This window comes from Mixophyes fleayi, chromosome 1, assembly GCF_038048845.1.
Source record: "Mixophyes fleayi isolate aMixFle1 chromosome 1, aMixFle1.hap1, whole genome shotgun sequence".
In the NCBI taxonomy this organism is placed as follows: domain Eukaryota; kingdom Metazoa; phylum Chordata; class Amphibia; order Anura; family Limnodynastidae; genus Mixophyes; species Mixophyes fleayi.
The window spans coordinates 459,447,756-459,473,936 of NC_134402.1; the positions used below are offsets into that span (position 1 = coordinate 459,447,756).

The 26,181-nt window shown below is 42.0% G+C and overlaps 1 protein-coding gene across 3 annotated transcripts in view; it reads left to right on the top strand.

The window, feature by feature from the left end:
• Window positions 1-18,304: 18,304 nt before the first annotated feature.
• The window catches only part of LOC142102468 (uncharacterized), a 75,959-nt gene continuing 68,082 nt past the window's right edge, over window positions 18,305-26,181 (top strand). For 2 of the 3 annotated variants that reach the window (XM_075187335.1, XM_075187336.1), the window contains exon 1: window positions 18,305-18,405. In XM_075187335.1, the coding sequence (XP_075043436.1) occupies window positions 18,366-18,405 (40 nt within the window). In that variant the 5' untranslated portion in view covers window positions 18,305-18,365. The remainder of the gene's footprint in view (window positions 18,406-26,181) is intronic. The other variant, XM_075187337.1, reaches the window with a different exon arrangement.

Genomic DNA, 26,181 nt, shown 5'->3' on the forward strand with positions numbered 1-26,181 from the left:
TAAAGACTGCGCTGACCAAAGTTGTCATTGATTTGATCACAGCTAAATCTAAAGGTGATTACTCTCTTCTAATTCTCCTGGATCTCTCTTCTGCATGTGACACTGTTGACCACTCTCTACTCATACAAACGCTATAATCCCTAGGTCTTGAAGGCACTGTCCTATCCAGGTTCTCCTCCTACCTATCTAATCGCTCTTTCAGTATTAATTTCTCCGGAACAATCTCCACTCCACTTTCTTTATCAGTTGGAGACCACAAGACTCAGTACTAGGTCCTCTGTTATTCTTTATCTACACCACTCTCTTGGAAAACTAATAAACAGTATCATCTCTATAAGGATGATACACAAATCTATCTATCCTCTCTTGATCTCTCTCACCATCTGTGATGTCTCGCGTAAACTGACTGTCTTTCTGCCATTTCATCTTGGATGTCTTCTCGCCAACTCAAACTCAATCTTTCAAAACAGAATTAATAATATTCCCATCCACCATCTGAAGCTTCCTGCCTGACATTTCTATTTCTGTTGAAAACATGACCATAAATCCCACCCCGCAAGCTCGCTGCCTATGAGTAATCCTTGACTCACAACTATGCTTTGTTCCCCAAATTAACTCTATATTTACATCATGCTGCATACATCTAAACAACATTTCCAGAATACATACATAGTTCACACAAGACACTGCAAAAACTTTAATTCATGCACTCATCATCTCCCGCGTCGACTATTGCAATTCCCTTGTCTTCCGGAAATCAGACTCAAGCTCCTACAATTTATTTTGCATGCAGTGCCTAGATTGATTTTCCTTGCAAATCATTCTTCCTCTGCTGAGCCGCTCTGTCAGTTTCTACATTGGTTGCCTGTTTTTCAACAAATCCAATATAAAATCTTCTACTAGCATACTGCAACAAAATGACACCAACACACATCTCCTCAATTGTCTCAAAATATCTCCCAACTCGACACCTCCGTTCTGCACAAGATCTGCATCTGTCTTCCACTCTCATTACATCCTCCCATTCCCTGTTACAGGACTTTTTTTCAGGCTGCACCGACTTTGTTGAATTATCTCCCTCGCACAATAAGACTTTCTTCTAGTCTTGAAGCCTTAAAGCATTCTCTGAAAACCCACCTCTTCAGACAAGCTTATAATATTCCTTAACCACCCTCTTAACCTCACTAGACTACCCTATTACCACCCTCTACACAACTAACACAAGACAACAACCCTCTGATCCCCTGACCAACATTGCTGTGTGATTGGATCACATAGCATATGAATCACTTTTTACCTTTGTAATCTGTCTGGACCAATATGCAATATGTAGATTTAACCTCATGTATCTGACTCCCATTGTCATATAGATTGTGAGCTTGCGGGCAGGGCCCTCTTACCTCCTGGTTTGTTTTACTCAGTGTTGTTTATTACTGTGTTTGTCCCCAATTGTAAAGGGCTACAGAATTTTCTGGCGCTATATACATAGGTGATGATGATGATCTTATGCAGGTACTGAAGGCCTGGAATGAAAATACGTGATAATGACACCAGCAACACTATTTAGCCGCTTCTGATTGGCTACTAGAGTATTAACTCCGCCAGCTGTTACTATGTCATTCAATGGTGATGCAGCTATTTCATATTATGTTGTGACCATCTATTCAGATTTCTTATTTGTCATTTCCACCGAATATTTGTCTTATTCTGTGTCTGGTCATGAAATTTCACATGTTTTACTGCCAGATCTTGTCTTCTAGTCCTACGCCAACCGCACCACACAGCAGAATGTACTGACCGTCACTATCCCAGCGCTATTCATAGACTATGAATTCCACGAAGCGCTAAGCTAAAGCTGAACTATAAGTTTGTATCAACAGGTTCACCTTGAAACTTCATTCTTCATCTCCAGGAAAATAGGATGCCCCAGCGCATGGTCTATATTCCAAGAGCATCATATATATTATCTACAATAACCTACAAATGCCTACAGGCTCTGCCACTGAGATGGCGATGTCTGGTGGAATAACAGAGCAGGTTACAGAGGCTTATGGAGTCAGAAGCAAGAGGTATGCAACATGATGTACAACTCAGATAGATAGATAGATAGATAGATAGATAGATAGATAGACACACAATATTATATAGCTACAATATGTTCAATGTATACGTAGCTGCCATAACAATATATAAACAGTAATTATAGAATTAAACCATAGTTTCTCTATTGTGGCCAGTTATGTATTTTAAGAAATAACGTTTAGCTCAACTAAACATCCTCATTTCACTTCCCTTTTAACAAAAAAATTAACCCCAAAAACAGGATCTTCTGGCTTGTTCTGCTAGATAATTATATTTTAATGTTTTTTGGCGTTATAGGAACAGCAAAACCTTGTTTTCTAAAACTCTGTTATGCAATATCCCTCTCACAAGACCAGAATCACCCGCTGATGAGTTCATATCACACTCCCAGTCCAGGCCAGATTCACTCAGCTGCGCGTTGCTACAATGTCTGTCCTATACCCTTCTGCATCTCCCAATCCTGATCCGAAAGACAGAGCCTGCTGTCATTCAAACTAATTATTCTGTAACACTGTAGATTTTGAATATCTACATGAATAGAGAAGATATAAATCATATTAATAGTAATTTATCCTATCACATAATGCAATTAGCTTGAGACTTAGGACAAAATTAATGATCAATCCTCCCTTCTCCTCCTGTGATCAGATGGGGACCTCACTCTAGTTTAGCAATTGAATTATGAATAATGACTTTATTACAGCAAAGCAAAACTCTTTTGATATTAGTCATTATATAATATCTCAACTGGAAAGAGATGTTAATCAGACTTTGCTGTATATGTGTCTGGCTTTAGCATTCTGACTAGGCAGTTGCTGGTGAATCATTTTATATAATATGACACCAGCAGCTGCCTACTTAGGGTTCTGACCCCAGCATGCTGTGAGTATAGTACTATTTATCTTTTTTAGGTAAAGTCTGATTACCATTTTATTTCCATTAGAAATATTAAATCTATGTTGCCTGAAAAAAAGCTATTTTTAGGTTTTCCATTTCCATAGTTGAGCTGAGCATATTTCAGCATAGGGGGTGTGGCCATGTATAGTAGTAGGTGGGGCTATACTTCATCATTGGTGCTGGATAGAGGTCCACTAAACCAAAAGTGGTCACACACCATGATCCTGATAGTCAGTAGCACCGACTGCGGCTAGTGGTTAGCATTGCTGCTTCACAGAGCTGGGTCATTGGTTTTGGTTTCTACCAGGGCCCTATCTGTGAGGAGTTTTTGTGTTTGTGTGGGTTTCCTCCAGGTGCTCCGGTTTCCTCCCACACTCTAAAACATACTGCTAGGTTATATAGCTTCTGATAAACTGAATTCTAGTGTATACAGTATTAATGTGTATGTGTGTGATGGGGGATTTAGACTGTAAGCTCCAGTGGGTCAGGGACTGATGTGAATGATGCATTTGTCTGTACAGCGCTTCTCGTAGTCACTCACTTAAATAATAATTTGTTTAATTTGGTTTTCTCCAGCACTTATAGCAAATCATGTGTTTTCTTTCTGGATAGCACTATAGAATGTAAGAAAAATACAACCCAAATCTTTTCTCACAATTCTGTGTGTTACTACTTCCACAAAAAGTGTCACGACACAGGAGTTCATACAATGTGACAATCTTTATTGTAGCATAGACACACAGGTTTGACTGTGAATGGAGAGCGGAATGGTAATAGCAATATATGGAAAACAGTCTGTGAAGAAGAAAGAGGACAAATATAGAAACAGTGAACTGGGAATGTAATTCTGGATGAAAGGAGTAGTCCAAGGACACAGAGTGGTAATACAGGGAACAAGTAAGTGAAACAGTGGATAGGACACCAGTAGGAGGACCTCTGACACAGCGGATGATATATTGGTAGTAAGTCTGTAGAATACAGGCTGGCACAGAGGTGGCACAGTATACAGGATACGGTGTGTGAGATACTGGATAGGAAACCAGTAGGAGGACCTCTGACACAACAGATGATATACTGGTAGTGTGATACCCAGAAACTGTTGGGCACTAAGACCCAGTGAAACAGGGCTCACAGCAGGATACTAGAGAGACTTTAAGACCCAGATAAGTCCAGTCTGTGAGGCTGCTGGAAGGTTCTGTGTTTTGTGTGACAGGAAAATGTATGAGACTGTGGAGACAGTAATTCAAGTAAACAGAGAAACAGAGAGAGGGCTGAGGAGCCTTGTGATAGGAGAATATAGAGACATAAACAGATAAAAAAGGCAGCTAATGAACTGGCGTGACAGCAGCAGTGACCAGGAGAACTGATAGAAGGACAGAGGAGCAGTGACCAGGAGAACTGATAGAGGGACAGAGGAGCAGTGACCAGGAGAACTGATAGAGGGACAGAGGAGCAGCAGTGACCAGGAGAACTGATAGAGGGACAGAGGAGCAGCAGTGACCAGGAGAACTGATAGAGGGACAGAGGAGCAGCAGTGACCAGGAGAACTGATAGAAGGACAGAGGAGCAGCAGTGACCAGGAGAACTGATAGAAGGACAGAGGAGCAGCAGTGACCAGGAGAACTGATAGAGGGACAGAGGAGCAGCAGTGACCAGGAGAACTGATAGAGGGACAGAGGAGCAGCAGTGACCAGGAGAACTGATAGAGGGACAGAGGAGCAGCAGTGACCAGGAGAACTGATAGAGGGACAGAGGAGCAGCAGTGACCAGGAGAACTGATAGAGGGACAGAGGAGCAGCAGTGACCAGGAGAACTGATAGAGGGACAGAGAAGCAGCAGTGACCAGGAGAACTGATAGAGGGACAGAGGAGCAGCAGTGACCAGGAGAACTGATAGAGGGACAGAGGAGCAGCAGTGACCAGGAGAACTGATAGAGGGACAGAGAAGCAGCAGTGACCAGGAGAACTGATAGAGGGACAGAGGAGCAGCAGTGACCAGGAGAACTGATAGAGGGACAGAGGAGCAGCAGTGACCAGGAGAACTGATAGAGGGATAGAGGAGCAGTGACCAGGAGAACTGATAGAGGGACAGAGGAGCAGCAGTGACCAGGAGAACTGATAGAGGGACAGAGGAGCAGCAGTGACCAGGAGAACTGATAGAGGGACAGAGGAGCAGCAGTGACCAGGAGAACTGATAGAGGGACAGAGGAGCAGCAGTGACCAGGAGAACTGAGAGAGGGACAGAGGAGCAGCAGTGACCAGGAGAACTGATAGAGGGACAGAGGAGCAGCAGTGACCAGGAGAACTGATAGAGGGACAGAGGAGCAGCAGTGACCAGGAGAACTGATAGAGGGACAGAGGAGCAGCAGTGACCAGGAGAACTGATAGAGGGACAGAGAAGCAGTGACCAGGAGAACTGATAGAGGGACAGAGGAGCAGCAGTGACCAGGAGAACTGATAGAGGGACAGAGGAGCAGCAGTGAACAAAGGTGGTGAGACCACAGTGAGAAAGAAATTTAAGACATACATTAAAACGTGTGAGAAAGATAGGACTGTAAAGAGAAACTGATAAAGAGATAGAAAGATAACAAAAGAGGAAGAGACAGTGAGATATATTTACCTGTTTGCAAGTGACAGTTACTGTGACAGGAAAACAGCAAATAGTTTCACATATTTATCAGAATATCAGTATTATTTATTCCTCCCTATATATAAGAAGAAATGTACTGAATATTTATTTGGCTGAAAGTTTTTTAATCACCAGATAAGTGTGATGTGTGTCCAGTGTCAGAGACTCTTACCTCACAGTCACACAGATCCTCCATTATAACTGTAACCAACGGTCACCTCAGAGACATCCTCCATCTTGTGGTTGTCACCTCAGAGACATCCTCCATCTTGTAGTTGGCATCCTTATTGCCTAGCTTTGTCTATTACCACAAAGACTGCTGATTGTTTATAGAGAAAGGAAAAGATTAATTATTTTATTTGATTTGCTGTATGTAGAAATGTTATAATGTGTTTAAATTTGCTGTGCTATTTATATAACTGTTCCCAAAACACTCAAAGGCAGTAAATATTGATTTAGATTAAATAGTAAAATATTTGTGAGTAGTATTGTTTATAAATAAAAAATTGTAATTATATGGTATTTGATGCTAATAATTATTTGCCTCCAAAACAAACATTTTAGTGATATATTGTTCCTGAATAATAAATTTGACGTTAGTTAATTTTTGGTGTCCTACTTATATGAAGGACTTGAGGGTTCTCTGTCCCACTGCCGTGTCGTGAACTAAAGAGGAACATCCGGAGACCAGGTACGATCCGCACTACACTCTAAAGACACCTACCTATAGGAGTGTTACATTTGTAAGTCTGTAGAATACAGGCTGGCACAGAGGTGGCACGGTATACAGAATACTGTGTGTGAGATACTGGATAATACACCAGTAGGAGGACCTCTAACACAGCAGATGATATACTGGTAGTAAGTCTGTAGAATACAGGCTGGCACAGAGGTGGCACAGTATACAGGATGCGGTGTGTGAGATACTGGATAGGACACCAGTAGGAGGACCTCTGACACAGCAGATGATATACTGGTAGTAAGTCTGTAGAATACAGCCTGGCACAGTGGTGGCACGGTATACAGGATACGGTGTGTGAGATGGATAGGACACCAGTAGGAGGACCTCTGACACAGCAGATGATATACTGGTAGTAAGTCTCTGGAAAGCAGAAATACACGAAGATAACTAGGTACCTGGAGCAGAGGGATATTAGGCCACATGAAGATAATATATGAAGTACATGTTCTGAAGCATAAAGTTAAGCAGGGTATATGGAAAAAGTTGTTACAGCATTAGGAAAAGTCTCTGGAGAGCAGGATTACAAGATAACTAGGGTCCTAGTGCACAGGATGAGTTAGTTTCTGCAGACAGATTATGACTGATGAGAGCTGCAGGCGCTTTGTCCAGGAGTCAAGTCCATAAATATTGGGACATCGACACAATTCTCATAATTTGGGCTCTATACACCACCACAATGGATTTGAAATGAAACTAACAAGATGTGCTTTAACTGCAGACTTTCAGCTTTTAATTTGAGGGTATTTACATCCAAATCAGGTGAACAGTGTAGGAATTACAACAGTTTCTATATGTGCCTCCCACTTTTTAAGGGACCAAAAGTAATGGGACAAAATAAACAATCCTACATCCGACTTTCCCTTTACAATACTTTGTTGCAAATCCTTTGCAGTCAATTACAGCCTAAAGTCTGGAACACATAGACATCACCAGACGCTGGGTTTCATCCCTGGTGATGCTCTGCCAGGCCACTGCAAATGTCTTCAGTACTGCTTGTTCTTGGGGCATTTTCCGTTCAGTTTTGTCTTCAAGTGAAATGCAGCTCACTCGGATTCAGGTCAGGTGATTGACTTGGCCATTGCATAACATTCCACTTGTTAGCCTTAAAAAACTCTTTGGTTGCTTTTGCAGTATGCTTCGGATCATTGTCCATCTGCACTGTGAAGCGCTGTCCAATGTGTTCTGAAGCATTTGACTGAATATGAGCAGATAATATTGCCCGAAACACTTGAGAATTCATCCTGCTGCTTTTGTCAGTAGTCACATCATCAATAAATACAAGGGAACTAGTTCCATTGGCAGCCATACATGCCCACGCCATGACACTACCACCACTATGCTTCACTGATGAGGTGGTATGTTTTGGATCATGAGCAGTTCCTTTCCTTCTCCATACTCTTCTCTTCCCATCACTCTGGTACAAGTTGATCTTTGTCTCATCTGTCCATAGAATGTTGTTCCAGAACTGTAATGGCTTTTTTAGATGTTGTTTGGCAAACTCTAATCTGGTCTTCCTGTTTTTGTGGCTCACAAATGGTTTACATCTTGTGGCGAACCCTCTATATTCACTCTTGTGAAGTCTTCTCTTGATTGTTGACTTTGACACATATACACCTACCTCCTGAAGAGTGTTCTTGATTTGGCCAACTGTTGTGAATGGGTTTTTCTTCACCAGGGAAAAAAAAATCTTCTGTCATCCACCACAGTTGTTTTCCATGGTCTTCTGGGTCTTTTGGTGTTGCTGAGCTCTCCGGTGCATTCTTTCTTTTTAAGAATATTCCAAACAGTTGATTTGGCCACACCTAATGTGTTTGCTATGTCTCTCATGGGTTTGTTTTGATTTTTCAGCCTAACGATGGCTTGCTTCACTGATAGTGACAGCTCTTTGGATCTCATATTGAGAGTCGGCAGCAACAGATTCCAAATGCAAATGTCACACCTAGAATCAACTCCAGACCCTTTACCTGCTTAATTGATGATGAAATAACGAGGGAATAGCCCACACATGTACATGAAATAGATTTTGAGTCGATTGTCCCATTACTTTTGGTCCCTTAAAAAGTGGGAGGCATATATAGAAACTGTTGTAATTCCTACACCGTTCACCTGATTTGGATGTAAATTCCCTCAAATTAAAGCTGAATGTCTGTAGTTAAAGCACATCTTGTTAGTTTCATTTCAAATCCATTGTGGTGATGTATAGAGATATGAGAATTGTGTCGATGTCCCAATATTTATGAACTTGACTGTATATACAGTATATATATATATATATATCTGATGCATTACTAAGCAGCATGTAACTGTGAAGCAGCACGCCCTCTGGTGGAAGTTCCATTATAAAAGCAACCATCATCGGGTGAGTAATATTTGTGTGGACAGCTCAGGTGTTTGAGGACGGGCTGTTCAGCGAAAGCTTATGACAAAAAAGCCAGAAGCCTATTAGAACCTTTTAAGGAAAAAGAATACCCAGATGAATGTCTAAATCAAACATATTTGTAAACTGAAAAATGAAAGAGAAAAGATTTATTGACTATTAAATTAAAGGGCAAAAACAAACTTACAGAAAATGTAATCTCCTTTATTTCATGATATAATAGTTCAGGTCTTAAAGCAAAATATTGGTAATAAGCCTTGTATGATATTAGGATATCCAGGAAGCTACGGAGTATACTGGCACAGAGTAATTTTCAAGTGCAAAAGACACTAACGAGTTGAAAGTGTCTTGTAATTAATGGCTGGTACCCCATGTATGTTATACAGCAATTGTGGTCACTCTACTTGCTTGTACTCACATTAAACATAGCACAGAGTTCCTGTCTAATGTTCCCAAAATACTCAAATGCCTGAATAACTGACAGGCCAATTATGTTGTGTGTCTCGTAGAGTGTAAAATGCAATGTGTGTGTGTCTGTGTTAGAGATGCTCAGGAAACCGAGCCCACCCGAACTTAGGGGATCCAAGTAGATTCGCGAGCCGGCTCGGTACTTTCGCGCGTCCTCAGATCGGAATCGAGGCAAAACATCATTGTTGCGTTGTCGGATCTCACAGGTTTTGGATTCCATAAGTACCTTCCTCCCCAGGAGATCCAGCACCATTGCTGACACAGAAACAGGGGTAGCAGTGTTCTTGTCACTCTACATTCTCCGGTGCCATTGCTCAGTCCCATTGCTCATACAGAAACAGGAGGGGTAGCAGTGTTCTGGTCACTCTCCAGTGACGTTGCTCAGTCCCATTGCTCACAAAGAAACAGAGGTAGCAGTGTTCTTGTCACTCTCCAGTGTCATTGCTCGGTGCCATTACTCACACAGAAACAGGAGGGGTAGCAGTGTTCTGGTCACTCTCCAGTCTTCAGTGACATTGCTCAGTCCCATTACTCACGCAGAAACAGGGGGGGGGTAGCAGTGTTCTGGTCACTCTCCAGTCTCCAGTGACATTGTTCAGTGCCATTGCTCATACAGAAACAGGAGGGGTAACAGAGTTCTTGTCACTCTCCAGTGACATTGTTCAGTGCCATTGCTCATACAAAAACAGGAGGGTAGTAATGTTCTTGTCACTTCACAAAAAATGACTGGAAATGAATGTTATTGAGATTAATAATAATGTAGGAACAAAAAAAAGAGCCAAATTATGTGATTTTAGAAAAAAAGTAGAGATTTTAGAAAAAAAAAATAGGGATCCAAAACCAAAACACGGGGGTCAGTGAACATCTCTAGTGTATGTTTGTGTGTGGGGGTGATTTAGTCATTAAAAACACATAAACATCGCAGAAACATCAGAAATGGGGTGTCCACACACAGTGTACGAAGACACTTTCAGCAAAAACATCAAGGAAGGGGGAAGATAGATATCGTCACTGAGAGCTTCTGGGTACACAGTCTTAGGACCCTGTGTCCAGAGGGCCTGAAATTAACTGGGTATTTTCCTAAACTATAGAGGCCTCTAGAACATTGTTATATTTGTTATTTCTGGATCATTTCTGTAAATGTGTTGTGTGAGGTCAGATTGATATATTCTCTGCAGATCATTCTGTTCTCCTTAAGTGTTATTGCTATTCCACTTTCTTGTAAGTGACACAATTCATGGTTTCATAGAGTCACGATAACAGTATAGGTAATAATGTCTGTTACATTATTCTGGCAATCGGATCCCCCCGGCTGGAAGCTGGCTTGTCATAAAGGAGTTCCTGATGAAGCTTAGCTGAAAGTGATCCGTGAGGCTGTAGAGGCGATGATCCCAGGGAGGCAGTTTGCAGACACCAAAAAGGACGTGAAGGAAAGCTGAAGGGTTAATGTCACGATAATAAAGTTACTGTCCAGAGTCCCAGCCAGTTTGGCAATACTGAGGAGACTTTGAGAGAGTACAGCCTGAAGGGGTTAATATCCAGAAATGTAGTAGTGGCCCAGTTAGGAGACTCCCAAAAAACAGACTGCAGGGTGACCAGTATTCAAATCACGTCAGTAAATAATAAGTAAATGTCAGTAAGCAAGTTCCAGAGGATAAAACAAAACTGCTGTGGATTGCTGCTGAGCAAGAAAGCAAACCAGACCAGACTTCTGCTGGAGGAGAGCCTGGGCAAGACAGGTAAACACTGAAGGCCTGTAACAGTGGACAAGCCATTGGAAATGGCTTACCCTAATAGAGAAGGAGTAACATAGCCGGGCAAGGACGGGCGTGCCGCTGCTATAGTCCTCTTCGGCTGTGACACTATGTGGACATTTTGGACTTTCAATTGTCCTTGAATTTTACACACTAAAAAAATGCAGCTAAAAGCTAATTCTATCAATGTCATCTTGTACTTATAGAATAGCATTAGTTCTAACCTCTGTTACTAATAAACTGCATATCGTTCATCGTTCTGGGTGCAGCCCGAAAAAAGTCCTGTAACCGGGAATGGGAGGATGTGACGAGAGCGGAAGAGAGACGCAGATCTTGTGCAGAACGAAAGTGTTGAGTTGGGAGATAGTTTGAGACAATTGAGGAGATGTATGTCGGTGCAATTTTGTTGATGGCCTTGTATGTTAGTACACTTTTTCATTGCACAATTACCTTCCACAATTACAGTTTCAATACTGTCATTGAAATAATGACTATGACACATATTAACTGGACAAAAATAGGTCACTGTGTATTAAAGTAAAGGTGGCGGAGAGAGCACCGCGGGACAGCTAACAACGGAGTACTGAACCAAACGAGCGGATGGCCAAATGGCTCTGAATCCACTAACCAAGGATAAAATCCCTTACTACGCCACATCTAGACGCACAATGATGTGCCCACACAAAGCAGGTCAAGGGGTCCCCCACACAAAAGGACCAAGAGCCGCTTTTACCTCGAAGACGGCAGTGACCTGCAGCCAATCAGCGATAGCGCCGTGTGTGTCAGTCGCTGACCACAGTGCTTTCTAACCAAACTGTGCCTGCTCTGTATCAAGGTAAAAATATCCAGGGTGGGAGGGAGGGATTTTGTGCAGACAAACTGAGGCAGAACAGCAGCCAGAGAGGGTTTATATATGCAAACCCAGGACACTCCCCTGTCAGCTCGCATTGACTATCCGAGTACTACAGAAAAAACCCTTGCAGGTAAGTGTCTAGTGCATGTCAGCACAAACATATGACTTTGAATGCATTTGGCTCTAGTGCCTCTCTTGTCATTGTATTTTTAGAATCTTCTAGTTTGGAACAATGTATGTGAGGAGTTATAACCAGGTAAGAATATAGGCAGGCGACAAACTCCATCTGAGAAATTACTCCTAACCACTAAGTGAAGGTGCTCTCAGTAAAATCATAATATTCTGCATACCATAAAGTAGCATACATATAACATACAAGTTAACTCGTGCATGATACTCATGCATTCTAGTCAAATCAAGCTACTTAAGGTGTTAAAAAGGTTCTTGTCATGCATTTGGGCCATAGCCCAGGCCTCCTCAGGGGAAGAGCGTTACTTCCCGACGTAAGCGCCCTTTTTTAACGTGGTTTTGTCCACATATCACCACCTCATCATTCTTTTCCATCACCTCATCCTTCATCTTTATCGCCACATCTATCCAGATGTCTATCCAGACACAGGGATCTCTCTCAGCAGTCCTGAGTATCACACTCCTCTCACTCTGTCACCCCCGGCAACCACCAACCACTCCCCACTGTCACCCCCGGCAACCACCAACCACTCCCAACTGTCACTTCTCCTTCAAGAAATATATATATTTTTTTTTTAAATCTTTATAAACACTTTTAACAATTAACAAATTAAATTAACAAATTAAAAACATCTTAGTATACCAAATTTCAGTCCTTTCTGATTTTTTTTTTCCACACACACTAAGAATTTAGTAGGTCAGTGTATAACTCCGCCCAGCAGGTGGCGCTGCAGCTTGGTTTTATTTTTTCCACACACACACAGACAGACTAACACACGCCACTAAGCATTTATATTATAGATAGCCCGCATTAGAGTGTAACAAAGTGATGTAAACCTATCTTTTGTTTGTATCATGGTCACAACAATTACAGAAAGTATTACTGTTGTGGACTAACTGAAGACATTGTGAGACCATGCGTTTGGGAGGTGCGTCTGCTAACTTGTATTACTTAGGGCTGTGCAAAGTCTTAATGATTTTAAACAAAGGGTTGCAAAGTATATACTGTTCTATATTATATTCTATATGTGCGAGATGAAGATGAGAATCATATGTGGTCACATATTTTTGATTGGTTTATGAGTCTTACCTTTGCTATATACAATAAATGTGTATAATAGAAATGAATCTATTAATTACATCACTGAACTGTTTTTAAGTTTTCCCTCTATCTGATGAACACACATTAACAAGGATATTAATTATTCCTGCACATTATACTCTCCGCTTCCAAACTGTATGTGGAGATGGGCTTAGTTATGAATGAATGAATCCTATTCAATATCACGTTATAAAGTAAAATCTTCCTATTTAATTGAGAGATTTTATGATATTTTCAATAACTTAAACAGCAGCTTGTTGTTCACAGGAAGAAAGCCAGATCTTAGCAGTGAAGATGTTTAGTGCTCTTACCTGAACGTTTACACCCCAGGTAGTTATAATAGATTAGACCTCAAGCCCTCTTTCTATAGAGCTCAAAAAATGTTCATCCCCTGTCATAGTTTCAAATAGGCGCTTAAACAATTGGAGCAATCCTAGGGGGCGTGACGTGAGCAGAGTGGCCAATCTGAGTGAGGGGATAGGCACTGTGCCACCCAATCAGCATTCGGCAACAGCGTGTAGGAGATTGTAGCAGCTGCAAGAGCAATTTAATTTGCCCTACTACCAACTGAAGCAAGAGGTGATGACAAGGTGGAATTCCACTCTGTATATGCTTCAGCGTATGAAAGAACAGCAAAAAAGCCATCCACGCTTATTCCACAAGCTATGACATTGGGAAAGGAGGGAGGATGTATTTTAGTTAAGCACAGTGGAGAATACTTTCCGTGTTATGCAAGGTGCTGAAACCATTTGAAGTAGTCATCTGTGAAGTTAATTCAGACACTGCTAGCTTGAGTCAAGTTGTTCCCTTAATGAGTCTTTTGGAAAGGCAGCTTGAGAAACTGAAGGAGGAGATTAAACAAAGCAATTCCAATAAGTATGTCGGACTTGTAGATCAAGTACTTTATTCGCTTCGCCAGGATCCAAGAGTTATCAAAATCTTGAAATCGGATTACTACATTTTGGCGACTGTGCTTGATCCTCGGTTTAAAAGCTATGTCTTCTCTTCATTGTTTACAACTAAACCAGATCTGAAGAGATGCAAGGAGCTCCTGGTGAGCAAGATGATAGCTAGAGTGTTACGTGACAGGATGGCGTCTCCTCCAGTTTCTCCCTCAAGTGCTGCCAGGAAAAAACTTAGCTTTCCCAAGACACCCAGGCATGATGCAGATGACTCTGCACCAAATTTTGACATCTGGTCTGGTCTAAGAGAATTGACCACAAAAAAGTGAAACCTCTGCCGTAACTCCACCTGATCCAACTATCAACATTCAAAGGATGGTGGAGGATTATTTTCACGACAGTATAGAAATAGGCACATCAGACAGTCCCTTTACATACTGGAAGGAAAAAAAGGGAATTTGGAGACCCATGTATCAACTTGCATTGCACTGCCTAAGCTGCCCACCCTCAAGTGTGTACTCAGAAAGAGTTTTCAGCACAGCCGGGAACCTTGTCAGAGATCAGCGTAGGAGGCTACTTCCTCAAAATTTGGAAAAGATAATGTTTATAAAAATTAACTTCAAGTTCCCCGGTCTGAGGTCATATCAGATGGAACTGGCGCCAGTCTGAGTTCATACCAGATGGAACTCGCGTTGGTCTGAGGTCATATCAGATGGATCTGGTGCCGGTCTGAGGTCATATCAGATGGAACTGGTGCCGTTCTGAGGTCATATCAGATGGAACTGGCGCCTGTCTGAGTTCATACCAGATGGAACTCGCGTTGGTCTGAGGTCATATCAGATGGAACTGGTGCCGGTCTGAGGTCATATCAGATGGAACTGGCACCTGTCTGAGGTCATAGCAGATGGAATTGGCGCCGGTCTGGACCTTTTGCAATGTTCTTGGTTTTTGTCCCATGAGAAAGATGTGGAATTCTGTCAATACCATCATCCAGTTTCACTTTTGCTTCACTATTCTTGACTATAATTGTAGATTTGCATTTATAGTCTGCGGCCTGATTCAGAGTTGTCTTGGGCCAAAATCGATGCACTGCGAAGGCGTACAACTTGCGTCTGTATTTGGAGTTGGTGGATCAGGGCATTAATATACAAATACAGAACAGTGGCAGCGTGAAGCCTCAAGTTAAGCTCACTCCTTTGAGATGCGAGTTACATTGAATTTAAAATACCGCTGTGATAGGAGGACTTGTCCAGGTGCGGGTAGGTAGCAGGGAAGTCAGTGGTCTGCGTGCAGCAAGTTGTACCACTGCTGTGAGAAGGAATGAGGACTTGTCCAGGTGCAGGAGAGTGAAGTTGAAAGCAAACTGTGGCTGTATGGAAACAGCGCGAGTAGAGCAATGTCTTGTGAGGCAGAGATGGAAGGCACAATGAATAGTCTGTATGAAGTAGATGCCTTGCAGGGAGGAGAAGCTGGTCACAGCAGATATGCACAATAACGCTAAGTAGTAGCGTGAGGAGATATCGTAGCTTGAGTGAAAGCTTGTCCTAAATGAAGCAATGCAGAAACACAGTCTATATGGGTACTTGTACCCTGTGCAGCAAACAACAATGGATACAACTGGTATGCGAGCAATAGGCAATAGTCAATAGAGCATACCCGGTTGTGTAGATCTGGAATCAGCTGAGAAGTGAAGCGTTGTAGCGGTATGGGAACCGCCGCTGAGTTGAGCAGGGAGCAGCGTGGAAGCTGAAGCACGAGTAGAGCTGGAAGCAGTTTGGAAACTGTACACACGAGTAGAGCTGGAAGCAGTTTGGAAACTGCACACAGGAGTAGAGCTGGAAGCAGTTTGGAAACTGCACACAGGAGTAGAGCTGGAAGCAGTTTGGAAACTGCACACAGGAGTAGAGCTGGAAGCAGCTTGGAAACTGCACACAGGAGTAGAGCTGGAAGCAGTTTGGAAACTGCACACAGGAGTAGAGCTGGAAGCAGCTTGGAAACTGCACACAGGAGTAGAGCTGGAAGCAGTTTGGAAACTGCACACACCTATAGAAGTTCACTGGGAGTGAGACTTCAAGATCAGGCCCCTACCTAAGGCTGTAGGTGCCTTAAGTAGGGAGGGGTGATTGATCCATCAATCACATTAGTGGTCAAGTGTAGTTGTTAAAGGGACCTGCGCATGCGCAGTGCGACAGGATGGCGGACGGCCGCGGTTCCACACAGGTGTGAGCAGGAAAGATGGAGAACCACGTACCAGAGTGGAGGCACAACAGGTCTGAGACAACAGGGTTCAGAGATGATAATGATAACGATGATGATGATGATGATTGTTGCATCTTTTTTCCAGATGCATCTATACTCTAGATTTAAGGTTGCACACATGGTAAGAGGCATTTAATTCCAAACGCAGGCTTGGAAATTTATCTTTACCATCTTTACATTCAGTTGTAAACTAGACTCTATAAACAGAGATGAGACGACAATGGGCAGTTTATTCTGTATTGTTGTATAGTTGAGATAGGACTGGGAATACTAAAGATCAAATTCAGATGTAAATATTTGTGATATTTTGTGGTTAAATGTGGAATAAGGAAAAATTTCAAGGAACAATTGTCAAAGTTTTATTTACTTAAAGTGTATCGGTCGTCAGACTTTGGAATCTCCAGTGGAAGTTAAATAATTGGATGAAGTAAACTAAATTGATTAATATTGTGTTACCGTGCGATTGTGATTAGTACGCCATGCGTAATGACGCAATTGCATGGATTAATAACACACACCTTATATTCGCACTTACACTTGCAAATAGTACATATTTATTAAGGTTCCAATTCACATTTATTTATTAGTAAAATGTATTAGAGATTATTTATACATAAATGATAATATATTAAAGGTATCTTAGGCTCAGGATATAGGAAATGTATCATGTTTAGTGTCATTTTGATCTTCACATTACCATCAGGACTCTGCTACTGTCAGCGAATCTATCTCTTCCTGCAATCGCTAGTTATGGAAGAGAAAGGATTAATGCTCAAAATGATATTGTGTTTGGAATGCAAATAGGTTGGTTTGTGTCAGCACAGTGGCCTAGTGGTTAGCACTTCTGCCTAATAGCACTGGGGTCATGAGTTTGATTCCCGACCTAGGCCTTATCTGCAAGGAGTTTGTATGTTCTCCCTGTGTTTGCGTGGGTTTTCTCCGGGTGCTCCGGTTTCCTTCCACACTCCAAAAACATATTGGTAGGTTAATTGGCTGCTATAAAAATTGACCCTAGTCTCTCTCTCTCTGTGTGTGAGTATCTGTATGTTAGGTAATTTAGATTGTAAGCTCCAATGGGGCAGGGACTGATGTGAATGAGTTCTCTGTACAGCGCTGTGGCATTCGTGGCACTATATAAATAGCTGATGATGGTTTAAACTTGATTAGGTCAGTTCCCTTAGGCACAACATGTGCTCAGCTGTTTGTATTGCGCTGGCATCAACTTTATCATAGGAGTCCTTTGAAATTACCTATGATTTGCATTGTACTGGACTGACCTGACTCCTGGACCAATGATAAAAGGCTTTAGTTTATCATTGTGACATCATCACTGATTTTTTTGTTAACTGAAACTGCATCTAAGCTTCCTGGGCCTGTGTCTTCTTTCTCTCTTCCTGACAACAGATAACAGGAATGTATCTGAACCTGGGCCCAGGACGTGCTTTGCAAAAATGTAATGTATTTGAGGTTATACTTTCCTGTTTATTGTTATATCTTTTATGCTTCTCTTTGTGCATTGGAACCACAATAATCGCGTTGGACAATGTTTATTGGTAGCGATAAAACGAATATTACAGCCCCATCAATAGACAGAGGTGAAGGCAGCATGCGAGATAATGAGAACATTTATTTTGATCATTTTTGGACATGATGATTATTTAGGGCAACATGAAGAACCATTGGTTACGTTTGTGGCCACCTTTAAAATAAATTTTATTTCTCACTCTAATTAGTAGAAAACATTATTAAGGAAAGTTGTAACATTCAGATCTCCATTTGTGGTGTCAGGAGGTTTTGTTTATCTTCCTCTGAATCATCGGTGGATTTTATCTTTTGTGTTCTGACTCACACTATAGGTTAATTTACACATCTTTGTTCCTTCACTTATTTTATGTAACTAAACATATATAGCAAGTGTCTGATGTGTCACTGATGCTCTATGGGTGCATCGTTTATTTAGAAATGTCTGCTTCCTGTTCTTCTTCCCTAATTTGTTACTTGAAAGATGATCAATGTTCTATTGTGTAATTTGTGCTGTGTGTAAATTTGTCTGTCTCATTTCACAAATTCCTGCCTGGGTTTAGTATTAAATCTGAGCTTTGGAGGAGAAGAATGAGCACCGTGTACATCTGGGTTACTCTGCTTTGTGTGGGTGAGTCTACAGCAATCTACGAACATGTATCATGATTTCTTATCTGTAATTCTTGGAACTTGGTGTTTACTAAATAAGCCTTTTCCATAGTTTGGGCATGTTCCTAAAATCCAGTAAATTATCTTTAAAAATGACCCCTATCCCACACTGCCTCCAACATTTCCCTCCTCACTAAATACTTTTGCAAAGTTCCCCTCAATTACAATAATAATATTCAGTGATCACGTGTGTGGAGCAGAAATGATTTATTTCTTGTCTTTACGGTACCTGGGTTACAGATAACGAATCCCATACCTGGAATTTCATGTTTCTCCCATATAATTCCCTGTCTTGCTCTCAGAAGGAAATAGAAGTGTAGGTAAATGTTTTGTGATGATTTGCAAACATAGCACCACTTTTAGAAGAGTTAAACCTTTGTTTTGTTTTCTGTTTGGAATGTGGAATCGGAAATTGCCTTCTATATTTTTATTTCTTCTAAAGAGCTTGAAATAGCATTGCTAGCATCATATAGATCATAGTTGCCAATCTTTCTAGATTGGCCTCCAGGAGATCACTGTAGGAGGGGGGCGTGAGGGGCCGGGCTTGGTGAATTGAGTCATTTTGCTCCCTCCCGTGACGTAATGACACCAAGGCGTCATTTTACCATGGGGGGGCGAGCCATAATGATGCGATTTCCCGAGAATCGCATCATTGAGGCTTAAAATCTGCTCACTTCACTAGAAAGTGGACAGATGCAGGAAAATACCTGGTAAGATACCCGGAATACGGGAGTCTCCCGGACATTCTAGGAGAGTTGGCAAGTATGATTTAGATTTCCGATGATTAAAAAACAAATGCAGAACTACTTGTTATGGTATAATGGAATTATGGTATTTGTTCTTGGAAATGTGAACAAGTTAAACTCAGAAAGTTATTACAATCTCTTACAGCCACTATATGTATTATGTACGTTGATTTATAGATAATGCAGGTGTTATACAACTGATGATATAAAACCATGTTTGAGAAGACAAATTAGTTTAGTGTAGGGGCTCGGGGGTGGAGTTATCAATGGACAAAAAGTCTTATTGCTGTTGAAAATGAAAGATTTCAATGGCAATGTGGCTTTTTTGGTTTAGCCCTACACATCACGGAGTTACCGTTGGCCATAAAACTGCTAAGGTTGGCTGTAACTTTGTTGGCGATAACATTCAGTTCCGGAACCAAAAACCCAAACAGGACTTCGATGATCATGCTCCGGCCCCTGCACATGCTCAGAAAAGCAGAGCATGGGTCCACCCTCACCTCAGGACCCCAAAAGCATTGCATGTCCTGAAATGGTGGTAATATCGCCACTGGACGTGAAAAAGAGGCATTTCCAGAATAGAGATAAAGAATGCAATGCACAAAAAATTGCACATCCTTACACAAAATACAGGTGGTCTGTTGAAGGTAGAGAAAGGACTTCCATGCTCCCAACACCTGGGAACAAGGAGGACAGTCACTTTCATAGCAAGAACCATTCTGGTGCCATGGATGATGTTATTCAGAAAGAATTTATCTGCAATTTGTCTCCAGCGAGCTCGGATTCTAAAGATAAGGTTCTTAATCACACAGAAAAGGATGGACGAGTCTCTCAAGACATCACTATAACATTAGAGGAGATGTCAGTGACTTTGTGGTACAAACAGTTGCAGATGGCACCGTGATCAGTCTACAAAAAAAATACTGGGAGGTGTTGCCTGGTTAATTGTCGAACTACTCAAGGATAGATGTTATCACTTCTCAGGCACTGTCCCCACTCTCTCTCCTGCAGGGATACAGATGCCTTCCTCCTATGGCAGTACACGCCTGTCCCCCAACAATGAGCGCAACTTCATGGCGCACTAAGCATGCATGTCCATTGCTAGGCAATGGGATGCAACTTGCAGTTCTCTTGCTGGTGGTCAGCTGGAGTTACGTCACTGAGCCCCGGAACTCATTACCATCTCTATACATCTTTGGCACTGCTCTAGTGCCAGTTTAATAGATTACATTCATTGTAGTTTGGTACAGGTTCCTCTATGCTATCTAGTTCCCTTAGGTTCTTTTTAATATTGGATATTTTGGTTCTGACTCCTGCCTTCCCTGACTACTCTTTTGCCTCAGCTTCATCAACTACTCTTCTTCCTCAAGATTTGGCTCTGCATGGACTCTCTGGTTCTGAGCTTGGCTTCCCTAACTACTCTTCAGAAAACCACTGGGCACTTCCATTTGTCTGCTTAGTTACTGACCCTTGTAGTCCACTACTCTTTACTTCTGTCTCCAGTTAGATCGCTAGAAGATGGCTCTGAGGGCTGCAACCTGCACCAACCATGCAGCTTAGGCCAAACCTCCTTGTGGATGTCCCTGGTGAACGCTGGGAGTGTGTTCGACTCTGTGCTTCCTTGCCCAGTACTGTCAACTACTAGGAGCTAAAATGTCACTTTTTCCCATGGTTCGTAGCATCACTACTGTGTCACAGCTGCCTCTTCCATGCTTGTACTGTCTTTCCAGACTGTGTGGCATCCAGCTGACTTCACTGAAACTGCTGTCTCTCACTTCCTAACTTTACACATTGAACCTTCTTCCTCTAACAACACAAATTTCTGAAAATGTAACGAGGATGAGAAATGTCACCTTTTTGCAGTGTCCACTTTTTCAAACCTGCAGATAAGTAAATATACGCCTAATTGTGTTTTGCCATTTGTTACTCTTCCCTGTTGGGTATCTTTACCAGGGGTTCTTACCCTCCATTCACCTGGACTTCCATTCAGTGGGGAGGAATGTTGTTATTTAAGTTCTGTGTAACAGGTGGACTCCTGCTCCAATGGTATGTTGCGCTTCTTCCACATAGTAACAGCAATTGGAACATGACTGTCAGCCTCTCCAAGATTTTAAAGCTACTTCTGTGAGCTGGTTGTAGATCATAGCAGACTCCACTATATTCTCCAGAACTTTTTTGTAAGGGACTGGGAAAGTACAGGGGAGTTCCTTTACTCAACAGAGTTTGTAGTTACATCAGTTTGCATCAGGATACAAGATAAAATAAAGTGCCCATAGAAAATCATACCCTGTCACATTACACCACAGAAATTGCTATAAATTAAATCAAACTTTTCACAGCTTTATTTGCACATTTCACCTTACAACAATCAACAAATGAAAAAAAGCAAAAGTTCTGAACATTAATAAAAAATGAAAAAATAAAATAAAATAAAAACTAGAATAACAGGATTAGAAAAGCAACCAGTCCCCTGATTAAATACTTTGTAGAGGAACCTTTTGCTTAAATTACAGCCATAAGTCTGTTTGGATATGTCTCTACCAGCTTTGTGCACATTTAATTGGAGAACATTTGTCCATTTTTCCTTGCAGAATTGGTCAAATTCATTCATATTTCATGGTGAGCAGCGAAAGAATGCTCTCTTCAAGTCCATCCACAAATTTCTATTGTATTTATGTCAGGGCTAAAACTTGACCAGTAAAGGACATTCAACTTTCTATTCTTCAGCCATTGTCATGCTGGAAGGTGAACCACCTGCCCATCTTCAGCTGTCTAGGAGAGGGCCACAAATTTTCCCTAAGAATTTGGGTGTACTTGGCAGCATCCATCTTCCCTTCAATCTTGACCAATTGTCCAGTCCCTGCTGAAGATAAACACCCCCACAACATAATGTTGTCACCACCATGCTTCACAGTAGGTATGGTATGTTTTGGCTGGTGTGTTGTGTTTTGTTTGTACCAAACATAGTGCTTAGGGTTCAGTCCAAAAAGTTCTATCTTTGTCTCATCTAACCATACAACGTTTTGCCACCTGGCATCAGAATCTTTCAAGTTTTTTTTTTTGCAAAGCTCACATGAGACTGAGTGCGGCACAAAGTCCCTTCTTTCTATCCACCCTGCCATGCAGGGCAGCTTTGTGTAAAGCTTAGTTATCACATACACAGACCAACGAATCTCAGCCATAAAGACTTGTAAGTCCTTCAAAGTTGCCAATGGCCTCTTGGTAGCTTCCCTGAACAATATCCTCCTGGCACCGCCAACCAGTTTGGAGGGATGGTCCGATCTAGGCAATGAGCTGGTGGTGCCATACGCTTTCCACTTCTTAAAATGCTTTGAACAGTTCTCAGAGGGATACTAAAAATCCTTTGATATCTTTTCAAATCCTTCTCCTAACTTGTGCCTTTCACAACTTTATCCTGATGCCCTTTTGAAATCATCTAGTGAAACGTGGTGAATGCTTTGCCTCACCATGCACACTGGTATTGGGATCATCAGGGAAGATGGTTTTATGCTGAAGAAATCAAAACCACTACAATGATGTCAGGTGGTGGCCAATTAGCCTGTTGTTCATCTGGAAGGTCATTGCTTGTACCTGAGCAAGTTTATAATGGTTTCTTTAAGTGTATGATCACTTATACAAACCAGGTATTTTAGTAATTAAATTATATTAATTGTTAATACATTTTGTAATTGTTATTTTCTCTTTGATATTGAGGGTTCTAATGTGTAAATACAGCTGGAAAAAGGTTTGATATCATATATTTCAATTTCCATGTTGTAATGTGACAAAGGGTAATGGTTTTGACAGGGCATGAACATTTTCTATAGACACTTACATCAGAAGACACAGAGCCGAATGTAAAGAAAGCTTGACATGAAGACAAGGAGGTGAAGACAGGATAGGGCCCTGCTCTTGAGACCTAACATACTGGTGGTGGGGAACAATCTGTGACAATGGGTGTGGCGGAAAACAAGAGTGGGGCGTGAGGAAGAAGTCAACTTAGGATGGGACGGGGTAGGCAAGTGTAAAGAGGTGAGTAATGTTTGAAAGGTTGGAGGTTGGGGGAGAGGCTGCATTCAGGACAGACTGCAGGTGGGGCAGGTAGGTGACAGGCAGGTCAAAGAGGAGGTGATTGCAGTAATCAAGGAGGTAGTTGATAAGAGCATAGACGTATGTGGGGTTAGACGTGTGTGATTTCTACACTAAGTGGGATTTTCTCACAAAGTGGACGAAAATGCACAGTTAGACAACACAGTTGGCCAAACATTGGACTACATTTGACTTGATTTTACTCCCAGCAATAAGCTGCATCTGCCACAGCCTATTTCTGCACTACTTGTCTATTTATATGGAAGACTGCTAAGAGGTAATTCTTAAAATACCCTTGCTTTTTGCTTTTACCCCTTTTATCACAATGTTTCACAAATTGCTTTTCTTAGTCTCATTTCATGGCATGATCTTTAGGACTGTGTCATCTTTCACCCCTCCACCAACACACAAATTTGTTCATATTGCACCTGCATTACTCCACTCACCTCTATTTAACACCCATGAACTGTTATCTTATTTATTATCTCTAACAAGTACAGCCTCCACCTGTCGCCAGAAAATAAAAGGCCACACATCTTACAATCCCCTTGACTATCTTTCGCTCACTCTGCTTCTATTAGCTGGTGATATATCACCTAATCCAGGTCCCCCACACTCCTCACACACACATACATCAGAACACTACCGTTCTATAGCAAACCTCAAACACATCACCTGTCTCCCCTCTCTTCCCAAGTCCTTTAAATGTGCCCTTTGGAATGCACGCTCTGCTTGTAACAAACTTCCCTCCATTCATGATCTCTTCCTCTCAAAAAACCTCAACCTTCTGGCAATAACAGAAACATGGCTCATGCAATCAGACACTGCCTCACCTGCAGCACTTTCACATGGTGGCCTCCATCTCACCCACACCTCCAGACCTGAAGGCAGACAAGGAGGTGGGGTTGGACTACTTCTCTCCCCACAGTGCACATACACAGTTCTACCAAATGTCCCATCACTCACGTTCACATCTTTTGAAGTACATGCTATTCGCATTTTTAATCCATTCTCCCTACGTGTTGCGGTGATCTATCGTCCCCCTGGAGCACACCAACAATTTATTGAGGATTTCTCTGCATGGCTCCCTCACTTCTTATCTTCAGACATCCCCACCATCATCATGGGTGATTTCAACATCCCCATTGATAACCCACCTTCCAAAGCTGCTTCCAAATTACTCTCTCTAACCTCCTCACTTGACCTCTCACAGTGGATTGAATCATCTACTCATCAGGATGGCCACTGCCTTGATCTTGTTTTCTCTAGACTACGCTCACTTTTTAACTTTCTTAACACACCCTTCCCCCTCTCGGATCATCACCTTATCAGCTACACGCTCACCCCCAGTGCTCTAACCTCTCTACTGTCTAACTCTACCAAGCCTCCTCATACCCGCAGAAATCTTCATTCTATTAATATTCAAGAATTTTCCACCTCTCTCCAACACCTTCTCTTCCCTATCTCTACATTCTCCGCCCCTGAGATGGCAGTACCTCATCTCCACCAAACCTTAGCAACAGCCATTGATCAAGTGGCTCCAGCGACACTACATACTACACGTCGACTTCGATGTCAGACATGGCACACTACAGCAATGCAAAATCTTCAAAAACTTTCCCATAAATCAGAACGTCACTGGCGTAAAACTCGCACCTCTAATGACTTCATCCCACATACTTCTATCTACCGATCTTATCGAAATGCTCTGGACACTGCAAAACAAACATACTTCCAATCTCTTCTCTATGCTCAGACTTCTAACCCCAAACATCTTTTTAATACATTTAAATCTCTTCTCAATCCTCCCACCCGAACCCTCCATCTACTATCAATGCCCAGGATCTTGCTTCCTACTTCAAGGACAAGATTGACAAGATCAGACTAGAAATGGTATCCTCTTCCTCAACAAGCCATCAGCTCATTTCCTTCCCACTACCCTCTGACACCCTTTCTTCATTTGACCCCACAAATGAAGAGGAAATTTCTACGCTCTTCTTATTTTCCTACTCTACCTCCTGTCCTCTTGATCCTATTCCCTCGCAAATTGGTAGATCCCTGTCTTCTGTGCTCATTTCACCTCTAATTCAAATCTGTAATCTCTCACTCTCTACTGGCATCTTTCCATCACTATACAAGCATGCAGTGATTACTCCTATTCTAAAAAAACAAAACTCCGACCCAAACTCTCTCTCAAATTACCGTCTCATCTCTCAGCTCCCTTGCCCCTCCAAGCTTCTAGAGAGACTTGCCTACACTCGCCTCACACGCTTTCTTTCCGCAAACAACCTGTTGGATTCTCTTCAGTCTGGCTTTCGTTCTCAACACTCCACAGAGACTGCGCTGACCAAGGTTGTTAATGATCTGATCACTGCTAAGACTGAACGCCATTACTCTCTCCTAATTCTCCTTGATCTCTCGGCTGCATTTGACACCGTTGACCACTCTCTTCTCATACAAACGCTGCAATCCCTAGGTCTTCAAGACACAGTTCTATCCTGGTTCTCATCTTACCTCTCTAATCGCTCTTTCACTGTTAATTTCTCTGGAGCCACCTCTGCTCCGCTTCCCCTATCAGTTGGAGTACCACAAGGCTCGGTGCTAGGTCCTCTGCTGTTCTCTATCTATACCGCTTCTCTTGGAAATCTAATAAGTTCCTTTGGCTTTCAGTATCATCTCTATGCGGATGATACCCAAATCTATCTATCCTCTCCTGATATCTCGACATCTGTGTTGTCCCGTGTAACTGACTGTCTTTCTGCCATTTCATCTTGGATGTCCTCTCGTCAATTCAAACTTAATCTTTCTAAAACAGAGTTAATAATATTCCCACCCGCCAACAAGAGCATACCTGACATTTCTATCTCTGTTGATAACATGACCATAAATCCCACCCCACAAGC